Raw genomic sequence first — 11,994 nt, 5'->3', positions numbered from 1 at the left:
AAAAAACTTTTTTAGTATTATTCGGAATTCTAAGCCTTGAATCAAAAAACTCGTGAGTGCACTATGAGCATTATCGCATATCATGTTACAGAGGAGCTTTGCGATTCTCAAACTCTGTAACCATAAGATATCTTGTGAAAAGAATGGTGAAAACCAAAACAGCTATGTTCACTAGAATAATTATTGGTTATAATGGTTATTGGAGTTGCGTGGTAGTATTTAATAAGTTGTACTGATTGAATTCCAAAAATTATTTAAAAACACTGACCATCACTTGAGCCTTTTTCATGCAATTAAACTGACTTTTTTACTTAATAAAGTAAATGTCATTGATAGATTACTTGAAAACATACGAATGCATATGATCATACGTAAGAAATTATTCATAATTCGTTGATACGATATTTGTACGTATATACAATTTCCTTTATCAATTAAGATTTTCTTGAATAGAAATTAGTATTCATCAATAGCATCTGGAATGCTGCAGTTGATGGGCATTATTTTTAATTATATGTGACACATTTCACACACAGGACCATTTAGATCCAGTATTTGAAATAATTACGTAGGTTAAATCATATTTGTGAGATAAAGTGTAGATACAAAGAGAATCATATTTTCTTACATTCTTGAAAATTTTACTCTTTACATTTATTTTTGGAGAATGTCTTTTTTTAATCGACATGTTTTTTTAGATCTGCAGGTTGTGTGTAAGTCTCAATTTATTTTACCATTACTTAAGCAAGTTGATAATGTAAGTTCTGAGAAATTGTGTAGATGAAAAACTAATTTGTGATTCAGGTGAAGATATTCTGCTTATAGCTATTGATAGATTCATGTATTGTACCGATAGCTCATGTGACATAGACAATTGATTAAAGAAAACTGTTCGACTCATTAAATAGTTTTCACTAGTTGTCAAATTCCACTTGTATAATAATTAGTACGTGAAATACGGCATTAATTAATTAGCTCTGGTAGATGCATTTATCAATTATTTAATTTCATTAATTTCAGTCTAATCACAAGTTTTAAATCTCAAGAAAAAATATTTAACTAAACTCCTTGGATTATTGATATCTATGAGTGGATAGTGTATATATTACTGTAGTTTTAAGCAGTATAATATTAATAACAAAGATTTATTATTTTGTTAATCGAACTTGATTTTATTTTTGTGGATTTTTAACAAAAAACTGTATCATATTTAGGGCAGCTTATAATTATAAATAATTTATTAACATTCTATGTTGTGACCTGTGTTATACTCAATGCTATGATGTGACCACAGTGTATAAACCAGTTTTTTTCAGAACTGCAGTTAGTTTTGGCTAAAGAATATTCGTGAACTATAGAAATTTGAAAGTGAGATCCCAAATGATTTTAAACTATAACTCCTATAAATCAGTATTGTCAAATTCAAAATAAAGCCAAAGCATATAATCGCTATATTTTTCGCTAAAAGATTAATTTCCAACACCTAATAAGATTACGTACATAAACTACAGTAGTAAAAAGTCTAATAAAATATAGCTACCGCTGGTGCGGAAGCAACGATACCAGTCAATGTGAATATTTAAAAATTTTTTCATCTTTCATATGGTATTTATTACTACTTCAACTTTCAATCATTACTCCTGGTCCTCCTAAGTTGGTGAGTTCAATGCCATACCCCTTTTCTACAAATGCATTGGAAATTTCAGTGATTGTATTATCACTTGTGTCAGGCGGCAGTAGAACATAAGCATAACCACCACCCCCAGCTCCAGTTAGCTTTGCTCGAAGAGCATATTTTCTTGCCTCTGCACAGATTTCATCTATTGTCGAGTGTGAAACTTGACAAGATGCAAGTAAAGCTTGATTTACGTCGATCAATGTCTGCAACAAAATTTTTAAACATTCATTATAGTCATAATACATCGATATCAAAGGAACGGCAAATTCGAAATTTCATTCAGCAATTTGAATCAAATTTTCTTTTCCAATGATTGAAATTTGACGAATTTTACAATACTCTTTCGTCTCTGATTCTATCTACTCCTCGAATTATGATTTGCATTAAGGCAGACATAAACTTACCAATAATTCGACATAGAACTCATTTAATGCAGCGGTGTCCGTTTCGCATAGATCTTTCATTTGTTTTATAATGCTTAAAGCTTCTTGTGATACATTATCTATAGATTCTAAAATTGGCTGGAAGACCTTTGGATATTTTTCTTTCAGTTCAGCTACTTTCTCTACTAAAGCTTTAGTGCTTCTCAGAACTTTAGTATCTACCAGTAAAACTCTCATTTTTTTAGTTCCGATTATTGGTTGTAAGATTTCGTTTTTTCGGAATTCAACTATTGATCCATATGTACAGATGGCATTGTCAATACCTGATGGATTTCCATGCATAATTTTTTCACATTTCAAGGCGTACTCAGATATTGCGTCCAACTGCGTTTTGTCCAATGTTGTAGATACATTTTTTTGTAGATTAACGTAATGTACAAAACAAGTAGTTAGGCAGACCGCAAAAGATGCAGAACTTCCTAGACCTGAACTAACGGACAGCATGGTACCTACTTGTATACGGAACGGTTTGATTTCGACCTCATCATGCTTCAAAATGCTGATGAATAAATAGAAAAATGCTTCTATGGCCAACTTCTGTGGCAAGTTTGCATAGCCTACATCTTCAGCAAAGTTTTGAACATGTTTATAAAAATAATCAGAATTCTTGTCAATTTTTAATGCTTTGTCGTTGAAAAAATAATCTTGAATCTTTCTAATGGATATCTTTTCTGATAGACTTATTTTTGGCAATGACAAATAGATGTACAACTGGTCAGGTTTTAATTCTTCGAACTCCAAAGTTGTACGTAAATCTAAACTGGCAGCCAATGCAGTTTTACCATAAACTACTGCATGTTCACCGTACAGAATAAGCTTTCCTGGAGCTGTTATTTTAAAGCTGGCCATAGTATTAACATCAAATAGTTATTAAGTATATAATGTATTATAAGCAGCTAGCAGATACTGGCAAATGAATCAGTAGAAATTCGTTCTATGACGAATGCTAATATTTATTTATCATTGAATCAGTATTAATAAAATCACGCAGAGTTAAGCATTTCGTTTTTCCCATTCCTCTGGTGTAAGGGTCTTCTGAGAAAAAGCATGTATTTCTTTTAACTCTTCTTCCAAGATCGAATTGACAAGTCTGAAATTAAATGGAATCCAAATGAACAGTAGTTGTGTTTGACATTTATCTGGATAAAATGAAAACTAATCCATTCTTAAGGTATATTCTAGAGCACAAAGTACACCAAAATTAAGAATTTCTTAAAGAATATCGAGTAGAAATAGTCATGGTTAGATAATTACTTTACCTGTGTCTTTGTAAGAGAGGCTTCCCTATGAATGCGTTTGACACAACTAGCACAACAAACTTTCCTCCACAACCATCAGACTCGTCCACAACTTCCTGTTGAATAAAAAAGCGATTGATTCGAAAATCGATTTTGCAATGCAATATGGAATTTCGTTATCCAAACCACTTTATAAATTGTAACAATAAGAATGGTATACTTTGATAGCATTATCGGTGACGTGAATATCAACCATATCAGAAAACTTGGCCGAATAAAAAAAGAATTCGGTGCTCTTACGTGTTGAATCAACAGTTAGGTGCTTGATATTTTTATATCGTTTCTACATTTCGTTTTTACGTTGCTCTGCTAACACGTCATGGTAGCAGAGTAATGGCAAGAAGTACAGAAACAACCAATATTTTGGCAAGTGAGTCTAGACAGGAATTAGCTGCTCCTTTTCAAATGCTAACAATGTACTATACAAATAACTGTTCAGTAACCTTTAATTACTGATAATAAGAATAAAACTAATAATAAGACCACAACAATAACAATATTTTTTGAATACAAAAAATGGAGCACTTATATCTTGGCTGAAGCACCAAAGTCACTCCAAAGTGCTATTTCTAGTTTTAGCTTACAGCCTTGTGTCCCTGACTGAGTAAGAAAAGAGATTAAAGTTCAGACAGATTTACACTTCTACTGAGATGTGTTTCTAGAACTAACAATAGAGTAGAAAATTTTTGTAACCATTAATGGAAATATTTGAAAGTGCTGGTGGAATATGGCTATGAGCTGATGGACTAATAATTAATTTATGTTATTTTTAAAATTGGTTCAACAAGCTCTGCAATTTATGTCGGATGGGAAATCAGTAGTGCTTTTGCATTCGAAATTAATATATGTATTATGTCCATCACCACAAATATACCTTTGGCAATGTACGCATGATTATCAACTTCCAATTAGGTAATCAGCCTTTCTAATGTCACAAACTGGGGCAAACAAACTTAACACAGCAAGTGGAAATTACCATACCTCTTTTACATTTTAAATATTATGGTTAAAACTAGTATGAGAAATTTATGTCTGTATTAATGCAGAAATAAAAAGAGTGCACCCACAAAAAATATGAAGTCATTAGGATCCATTAATATAAACTCCATGAGCAATTAGTTTGACCAATAACAGGTGGTCAGTTTATTAATAAATAATCATCAATCTTTTCAAAATACAGTCTTATTGGTAATCCAATGTATAATTAAGTGATATAACTAATAACTAGATTCTTCTTGTTTGCGCATTAACACATTCAATTGACATTTTTCTAAAGATTTTCTTAAAGGTAATTTTTATGGTTATTCACTTTTACTTCAAAATTATCTGCCAAAGACTGCATTTTCTTAACAACTACCAAGTGTATGTTTGCCCTTAAGTTACCGTTGATGTATTACGTAGACTTAGTTTTACTATTACTAGTGTCCAAAGTAAATTGTTTGAAGTGAAAGTAAATAAAGAATAAAAAGAAATGTTCAAATGAGTATAAAGATATTAAAACTGGGAACAGATCGGGGTATCTTTTAGGTGGTTTTAGGCAAAACATACCCAATGTTAAAAATAATATTCCCACCATGGAAGCATAAAATAATTTAATTGCAAGTCGATTCCAATTAACATTTTTAAATGGATCTTCCTCAATAGAGTCTAGCTTTGAGCTCTCCTTTTTCGATCGAGGTTTTCGCAAAGATCCGCTGGCTTTTGGCTTATCATTCTTCACATCAGAAGGATGCTCAGATTTTTCATTAGAAAGGCAAAAGATATCAGAGAACATCCAACAAAAAGAAAGAATGTAGAAGGTAGTAATAGCGACATAAGCTATAAGTAACTGATCCTTAGCATACAAGGGTAGCATACTAAAGTTAGAAATGATTGAAAACCAAAAGCACCCAAGAGGATCTTCATGGGTGTAGAGCAACACTGGAATAGCAACCAGAAGTATACTTTTCTCATGAACTTGGTAAGAGAATAAGAAAAATGCTAAAGATGTATTTATTAGCGATAATATAAACTTTTCATTAGTTGGTTTTCGGAAGAGATCTAAGTTTGATGGCAAAACTGATACAAGGGTTGCCACAAGGCAAATTTTAGCTAATGTCAGATTAGAGAATGTGTCACGTAATTTGTATAACACATTTACTGTACACCAAAAGTTTGCAACTTTATCCTCAAACAGCCCTCTAGCAAGCGGAAATAATCTATCGATTACATTAAAGAATACTTCGATACTTAATAAGAATGGACTCCAAATTACTGCAAATGTTATTAATACAACCATAGCAACGAAAATCAGCTTTCGGAACTGAATAGTTAGCGATTGTTTTTTATAGACTATATTACTGCTCAAGATGTAAACAAAGAATGGCAGGGAATGGTACAATTCCATCTGCTTATAGTTTAGAGCTAATGTGAAGAAGCACGAACCGACAAGTAATTTTCGTTGTAAAATTGCTATGACAGCAGCGACAAACAATCCCAGAGATACGCAATTGTATTGGAAGTGTCCATGATCAATTAGTATCAAGCCAGGATACATCAAAATAGATATTAGAATGAAATCGCGTTTTTTGAGGGCAAAAATGTTTGAGTCACTGTGTTTCACTTTCTCAGAGTCAGTGATTTTTAATTTTGAAACAAACCAGAATATTGCTGGTATATAAATTAATAAATCTGCAACAACCACAGACAGCCTCATAAATAATTTATGACCATCGGATTCAAAGCCTCTTGAGTCTCTGAGTTTCACGTAATCTGGATTTGCTTTGTTGGCAGCGTAGCCCAACAGCAGGCTGTGATACGCGGTCAGCGGTGGATAATCGAGGCCCCAATATTGTAGATCATTGTTCGATGAATTGGTGTACCATTCTTGGTATGGTAAATTGAATGTTACTTCTTGCCAATGTCTTTGTGCTTCGTAATCACCAAACATCGGTGGTTTTCCTTGACCGCTATATGGGTGATATGTGGTACACCACCTTAGCAGTACAGTCACAAGTAAAATAATCAGACGACCGTCTTCGCACATTTTCTAAAACCTTGTTCACGATGGCTGATACCAACAATGTATAGGATTATCATGCGGTTATCAGTCGATAATAAAGAATATTTTATTGAATGTTTTGTCACATGTCTTCAGGCCAGACCGTAACCAAACGTTGACAGGTTAACCCGTAATCGCGAGTAACGTGGCAGATGATCCGACGGTCTTACGCACTGGAGAAAGATTCACTTACCACGTGTTGAGCATCCAGCTTTTCAGACAGTTTATTTTTTATATAATCCACGGAATATGGCATATTAAACTAGAGTTTACACGTATTTTCTCTGTTATTTTTTATACCGGTGCGGCGTGATATCAAGAACTACCTACACATCGAAATAGCTACAGCTGCGTCAATTGTTTCTTATACGTATACGCACAACCAGGTATCACACTGACATAAAATTCTTAAATTACAGGTATATTACAGGCGTTGACTGTAGATTGGTTGAAGATAGTCACGTGCATGGAGTTTTGTGTATCTTACGGGATTGGGTGTTGAGCGGTTTCGCCGATAAAGATGCTACCAAATCGGTAACACGGCTTCTTATGGCCCCAGGCCTACTTATCCGCCGAGTACTGGTCACGAAAATTTTCCCAGTGGCCCCAGTGGAAAACTGTCTTTAAATTCGTCCGCGATCCGTCGACGTACGGTATCACAATACAGATGCAAATGCGGCGTAAAGCAAAGAGGATGACGAAGTATCTTCATTCTTCAGGTGTGTTTAATTACAACTTGTCTATTTGGCTTGGTCCTAGCTAGACTCTAGTCGTAGCTAGTGACGTATTACTTGGTACCACTACTAAAGTATGACTTTACGCCCCGTGTGGCAATCACTCGAGGCGTTTAAAGTTGTACGCCCGTGATACGAACAATATTTTTCGTCTATAGTGAGCCAAATAGAAACGTGTTTCCATACTTCGCACTCATTATAACAAAAATATATGAATTACTTTAAGAGGAACAAGGAAGATGTATAGTGAGCATGGTAAAATGTCACTCTTTTTCTAGAAGACCTCCGGTTAAGGCACATTCCTTTGAGTGGTGCCCCTGGAGCGCTTTCCATCTGCGAAATCAGTCGACACAGTGTTTGATAAGCACTGTCCATAAGCACTCTTGCCATTTAGGGCTGTGACAGATCAGTGTATTTGCACTGGAAAAGATTTTGATAGCCCCATTCTACAGGCAATTCTGAACAAGTTCACCCCGATACATTTTCATTTGACCCACTATTTCATCTGGCACTCACTATCTGTGGCCAGATTATTGAAAGAATAAATACCTTCGAATATATCGCCGAGTTGTTTCAAATAAATTTAGGCGCTTAAGATTTAATCACATTTAAAATGCTGCTCGCTCTCACGTTATCAACTCAACCAAGGAACATCTTGTCAGAGCTCGACAATCTGAAAGGTAATCAACTACAATTATTAATCCTTAATTACCAATTACCCCCCTGTTTATCTGATACAAGCGATTGAATCTAATCGTGTTAATCGTCCGGTGCATTTCAAAGCTTAATCGGTACTTAGCGACCTAAACTGCCTGTGGCCTGATTTGCGTGATTTTTACTCGTGGAAGGATTTTCCGTTTAAACCTGCTTTGTGATTGGTCTAGACGGTGCTTACACCGCTTTCACGAGTGAAAAATAATGAATCGCAGGGACCAGTGGCTAACTTGTGTAATTTTCCGGAACTGCCGCTCTACGTCACATGTTAATCTCCATGGATAGCACCCAATGGATTTCAAAACTGTGTGGTATCGCAATTTGGGAACACAGGACAACCGGCTAAAAAAGGCGAGGATTACTAGTGAGGAATACGGGTACTTTACATGGTTTTGTTGAAATTAACAATTGGTGTTTCATCGTTACGATACATATTTGCACCGTGCACGCTACTTTGGTCACCATTAATATCGCTGAAATCCCGAAGTATTGTGATTAAACGATTCCAAAGATGAGTGAAAATGATAGTTTAAAGTGCGATAATTGGTAAGATACATTCGACGCTGTTCGATATAATTTTTAATTGTTTAAAAATGGTTGAAATAATTCGAGAGAAGTTACGCGTACGGCTAACCTTATTGGTGTCATGCATCTATTTTTAATACTTGAAAAATTAGCTTCTTTGTTTCACGATTGGTAACTAAAATGAATATTTTTCTTTATGTAACATGATATTTTTGAATTGGCGTAAAGCGAATGATTTATTGCAGCAAACAGAAAATTGCATCCCAGAATTATGTTATGCATACAGTGCACTGCAGCAGACATTTAGAGCTATGTAATAAATGTGGGGAACCAGTACCCAAGGATAAGCTCAGCGAACATAACAGCCTGGAGCATGCCAATGCGAAATGCTCTGGCTGCGGGGCAAGCATCGAAAAGAGACTTCTTGAAAAACATATGCAATCAGAATGCCCGAAACGTTTTATTTCCTGTCTTTACTGTGAGTTGGAGTTACCTTTTAGCGACATGACTGCACACACTGATTATTGCGGCACTCGCACTGAGAAATGTGAAGACTGTGGAGAATATGTGATGTTTAAATACACACAATTGCATTTAGATTCAAACCACAAATTTTTAAAATTGGAAGATGGTAGGTTATTGTAGGAATCAATCAAAACTCAAATCAAAATTGCTTGGAAGAAAAATCCAAAAGTTGCTTTATGCTTCTCGTTTCAGAACCAGGACCGAGTGCATCTTGGGAAGTAACTGGAGCTACTGCATCCAGTGCGAGAGCAACTAGTCTCAAGAATGGGGATGCCACATTATTGCCATGTGAATTCTGTGATGGTATGTTTACACCAAATGAATTAAGACGACATCAGATATCATGTACGCATGGCTGGTCCACCACTACTCCTGTACTCAGAAAAATGTCAGTCGTCCGGTGTGACATTTGTCGCAAGTCGATTGCTTCAGGGGATTATGAGGCTCATCGTATCGTATGCGATCAGCCAGATGTTCCCATCCAAGCAGATGTGGCAAACACGAGTGTTATTCCATGTGACGTATGTGATTCAGCTGTTCCTTTTAATGAATATAGAACACACTACACTCAATGCTCAGAATATCCTTCCAGTTCACCATTGAGTAATAGGATAACTGTATCCCAGACCAGGAGAAATTCTGTTATTCCATGTGAGATATGTAACAAATCAATCGATCTTAAAGATTATCAGAGGCATCGCATTTACTGCGTCCATCCTGTACTTGAATCTCCATTACCTTCCACTCGTTTGTCCCAAACGGATGATTCTATGACAAAGTTGCCCTGTGAATTTTGCGAGGAAACTTTTAGCCCACACAGATTGGCTGCACATCAAATTTGTTGTTCTCCCGCGGGTCGACAGACTACAATACCTTGCGAGCTCTGTGGCGAACTGAAAAATCTCACGGAGGTTTTGGAGCACCAACTGACATGCAGAGTATCAGGTGATCAATAAAAGTACGTGAGATCGAAATCAATAATGCTAATATGACGAAGCATTGCAGAAAAAGGATGGTTTCAGCCTCAGAATGAAGCAGGAGATTGAGTTTGTAAAATTTGAGCATATTTTGCTTCATTTCAAACCATTTCTAAACGTGTAAATTAAACATTTTCCTAACAATGAGTCAATAATTAACATTACGAGTTTCAACCTCATAAAAGTATTGGAGTAATACCATTTTACATATCTGTGTATTTACAGGGAAAAATTCCAAAATTTCTCTATTGCAGAATTCAAAAATGGAGAAATTGTGAAATTTTCAATAAAATAATTTATGTAACATACTATGGTTTTTTTTTTTGTATTTTGCTATGAAAAAAACGTGTAAACCACAATTTTGTTACATAAAGTATCATGTACACCATAGAGGCAGTCTTTTTTGCCTTGCGTATTCGACGTAATCATCTTCAGCTCGCGTACACACTCACCTACAACTCATATTGCAAACCTATGCTCAGAATAAGGAGACCTACTTTGTCTCCTTGGTACACAATCTACCATTAATGCTCTGCTATTCAGGTCATTGAAAAAAAATTAACACAATGCATTTGGTGTCGAGTTTTGTTAACACAATTGAAGAAAAGCCAGTGAACATTAACACCTCCTCATTTCATATGCGTAATATAGCTTTTCTAATACTCCTGTTAATTTCTTAGGTTAGAGTAATTTAATTCCCACGCCACGGTAAAATCAAGTTGCAACACATAGCATTTAATACCTATTTTATAGTTCCATTAATGAAAATGCTCAACTATACATTGTACTTCAATTCGTATAAACTATAACTTACGTGAAATAACAAAATTATGAAACATTCTACAAAATTGGAATATACCCATTGTAGAGTATGGAAAGTGATGCAATTTAGAAAACTGATCTCCCATGGGACTTTCTTGCATTTTTCAACATAAAGTACACTGTCATTTATACTCATTATATTTTGCGTTGCAATAAGATTTTATCGTGGCTAGTTTAGAACTAAAATTGCTACGAAGAATCTCTAGATATTTGTGATATTTTTATTAAACTACTTATAATATATTTTCGTCCATCGAAATTATGTATTTATATTATCATCTTCATGAAATATTAAATACTATTGCATGCACATATCGTGGTCTCTTCTTATTCCTTCTCATATTTGTGTTTGATGTCCTTCCATTGTTTCTGCGAATAACAGAATCACCATATGATTTAGTAAACGTATCAATATAGTATAAGTCAAAATCTTTACCTCTATTAGATTTATTAATCAGGTATTCGATCAAAACGGAATGAATAATAATGATTAAAAATGTCAATAAATCCAGCAAAGAATCAACTTTACTGTCGGAAAATTCAACGAATATAAATTACGTGTGAGTAGCCATGCTACACTAACCTAACTGGCCTACCAGCTAATACAATCCAACTGAATTATCATTAAAAATGAATCATGTATATGACACGGAGAGATCAATTATTATTTGAAATTTAATCCTAAATAAAACATCGCTTATGTATTTAATACTCACTCCTCTGTTATAAGAGTCAAAAATTTGATTGGATACGGAGTCAAAACTACGTTCGAAAACGTACGTGCCAGCTACTATGGCGAGCGCAAATGTTGAACTGCGGCGGCAGATAACATTGTAGACTGTGGACACAAAACCAGCCATTTTGACCTGTCAACAAAATTCAAAAGAATTTGATATCAACTGTTGAAATTACTTTTAAACAAAATCTCGGATCCGTCGATACCTTACGTAAATCTTCGGAGGAGAACAGACGACAAGTGATCCTAGGGAGATTTGCCTTGGTTCTGCTCGCATGTATGCGTACCAACTATGAGTAATAAAAATATATCGCTAAACAAACCTTGTGTTGATCTTAATTATCTCTCGGAAAAACGTCGAGAAATATTTGAGTTTCAGATTTGAATTTGAGCAGTTATAAATTGACCTCAGTCTAAAAGGTTACGAACATTTTTTCCTTTCATTTCTTTGACTTCTCACAGTGTTGCACGCAACAATAAAATACCCTACACATATTCAAGT

At 34.8% G+C, this 11,994-nt stretch overlaps 4 protein-coding genes across 5 annotated transcripts; 1 reads left to right on the top strand and 3 right to left on the bottom strand.

The window, feature by feature from the left end:
• Positions 1-1,015: 1,015 nt before the first annotated feature.
• LOC124407272 (mevalonate kinase) lies at positions 1,016-2,991 on the bottom strand. The gene is made up of 2 exons (XM_046883255.1): positions 2,083-2,991; positions 1,016-1,881 (listed from the first exon to the last, which is right to left on the bottom strand). The coding sequence occupies exons 1-2, from the start codon at positions 2,968-2,970 to the stop codon at positions 1,621-1,623; spliced, it is 1,149 nt and encodes a 382-aa protein (XP_046739211.1). The 5' UTR covers positions 2,971-2,991; the 3' UTR covers positions 1,016-1,620.
• A 74-nt stretch (positions 2,992-3,065) lies between these two features.
• LOC124407273 (bolA-like protein 2) lies at positions 3,066-6,755 on the bottom strand. Of its 2 annotated transcripts, none has more exons than XM_046883257.1 (3): positions 6,653-6,755; positions 3,381-3,475; positions 3,066-3,211 (listed from the first exon to the last, which is right to left on the bottom strand). In XM_046883257.1, exons 1-3 carry the CDS (start codon positions 6,713-6,715, stop codon positions 3,115-3,117), a joined length of 255 nt encoding a protein of 84 aa, XP_046739213.1. In that variant the 5' UTR covers positions 6,716-6,755; the 3' UTR covers positions 3,066-3,114. The 2 variants fall into 2 exon arrangements, with proteins under 2 accessions (XP_046739213.1, XP_046739212.1); XM_046883256.1 differs by lacking the exon at positions 6,653-6,755 and adding an exon at positions 6,059-6,645.
• Positions 6,756-8,223: 1,468 nt separating this feature from the next.
• LOC124407271 lies at positions 8,224-10,154 on the top strand. The gene is made up of 3 exons (XM_046883254.1): positions 8,224-8,453; positions 8,678-9,063; positions 9,150-10,154. The coding sequence occupies exons 1-3, from the start codon at positions 8,419-8,421 to the stop codon at positions 9,911-9,913; spliced, it is 1,185 nt and encodes a 394-aa protein (XP_046739210.1). The 5' UTR covers positions 8,224-8,418; the 3' UTR covers positions 9,914-10,154.
• An 801-nt stretch (positions 10,155-10,955) lies between these two features.
• Positions 10,956-11,826, bottom strand: LOC124407274 (cytochrome b-c1 complex subunit 9). Its single transcript, XM_046883258.1, has 3 exons — positions 11,704-11,826; positions 11,473-11,622; positions 10,956-11,125 (listed from the first exon to the last, which is right to left on the bottom strand). Exons 1-3 carry the CDS (start codon positions 11,767-11,769, stop codon positions 11,084-11,086), a joined length of 258 nt encoding a protein of 85 aa, XP_046739214.1. The 5' UTR covers positions 11,770-11,826; the 3' UTR covers positions 10,956-11,083.
• Between the last annotated feature and the right edge of the window lie 168 nt (positions 11,827-11,994).

This window comes from Diprion similis, chromosome 6, assembly GCF_021155765.1.
Source record: "Diprion similis isolate iyDipSimi1 chromosome 6, iyDipSimi1.1, whole genome shotgun sequence".
Taxonomy (NCBI): domain Eukaryota; kingdom Metazoa; phylum Arthropoda; class Insecta; order Hymenoptera; family Diprionidae; genus Diprion; species Diprion similis.
The sequence above is the reverse complement of the archived record's forward strand: the minus strand, read 5'-3'. Positions and strand labels throughout refer to the sequence as shown.

Excerpts from the sequence above, each read along its gene's own strand:
- LOC124407273 (XM_046883256.1), bottom strand. The coding sequence starts at position 6,444 with ATGTGCGAAGACGGTCGTCTGATTATTTTACTTGTGACTGTACTGCTA. Across the intron at positions 3,476-6,058 it reads TATATACCAGCAATATTCTG|GAAGTTGTGGACGAGTCTGA; the intron begins GTTTGTTTCAAA and ends TTTATTCAACAG.
- LOC124407274 (XM_046883258.1), bottom strand. The coding sequence starts at position 11,769 with ATGCGAGCAGAACCAAGGCAAATCTCCCTAGGATCACTTGTCGTCTGT. Across the intron at positions 11,623-11,703 it reads GTTCTCCTCCGAAGATTTAC|GTCAAAATGGCTGGTTTTGT; the intron begins GTAAGGTATCGA and ends TTTTGTTGACAG. Across the intron at positions 11,126-11,472 it reads TTGACTCTTATAACAGAGGA|AAACAATGGAAGGACATCAA; the intron begins GTGAGTATTAAA and ends TGTTATTCGCAG.
- LOC124407271 (XM_046883254.1), top strand. The coding sequence starts at position 8,419 with ATGAGTGAAAATGATAGTTTAAAGTGCGATAATTG. Across the intron at positions 8,454-8,677 it reads AGTTTAAAGTGCGATAATTG|CAAACAGAAAATTGCATCCC; the intron begins GTAAGATACATT and ends GATTTATTGCAG. Across the intron at positions 9,064-9,149 it reads ATTTTTAAAATTGGAAGATG|AACCAGGACCGAGTGCATCT; the intron begins GTAGGTTATTGT and ends TTCTCGTTTCAG.
- LOC124407272 (XM_046883255.1), bottom strand. The coding sequence starts at position 2,970 with ATGGCCAGCTTTAAAATAACAGCTCCAGGAAAGCTTATTCTGTACGGT. Across the intron at positions 1,882-2,082 it reads AGTTCTATGTCGAATTATTG|ACATTGATCGACGTAAATCA; the intron begins GTAAGTTTATGT and ends ATTTTGTTGCAG.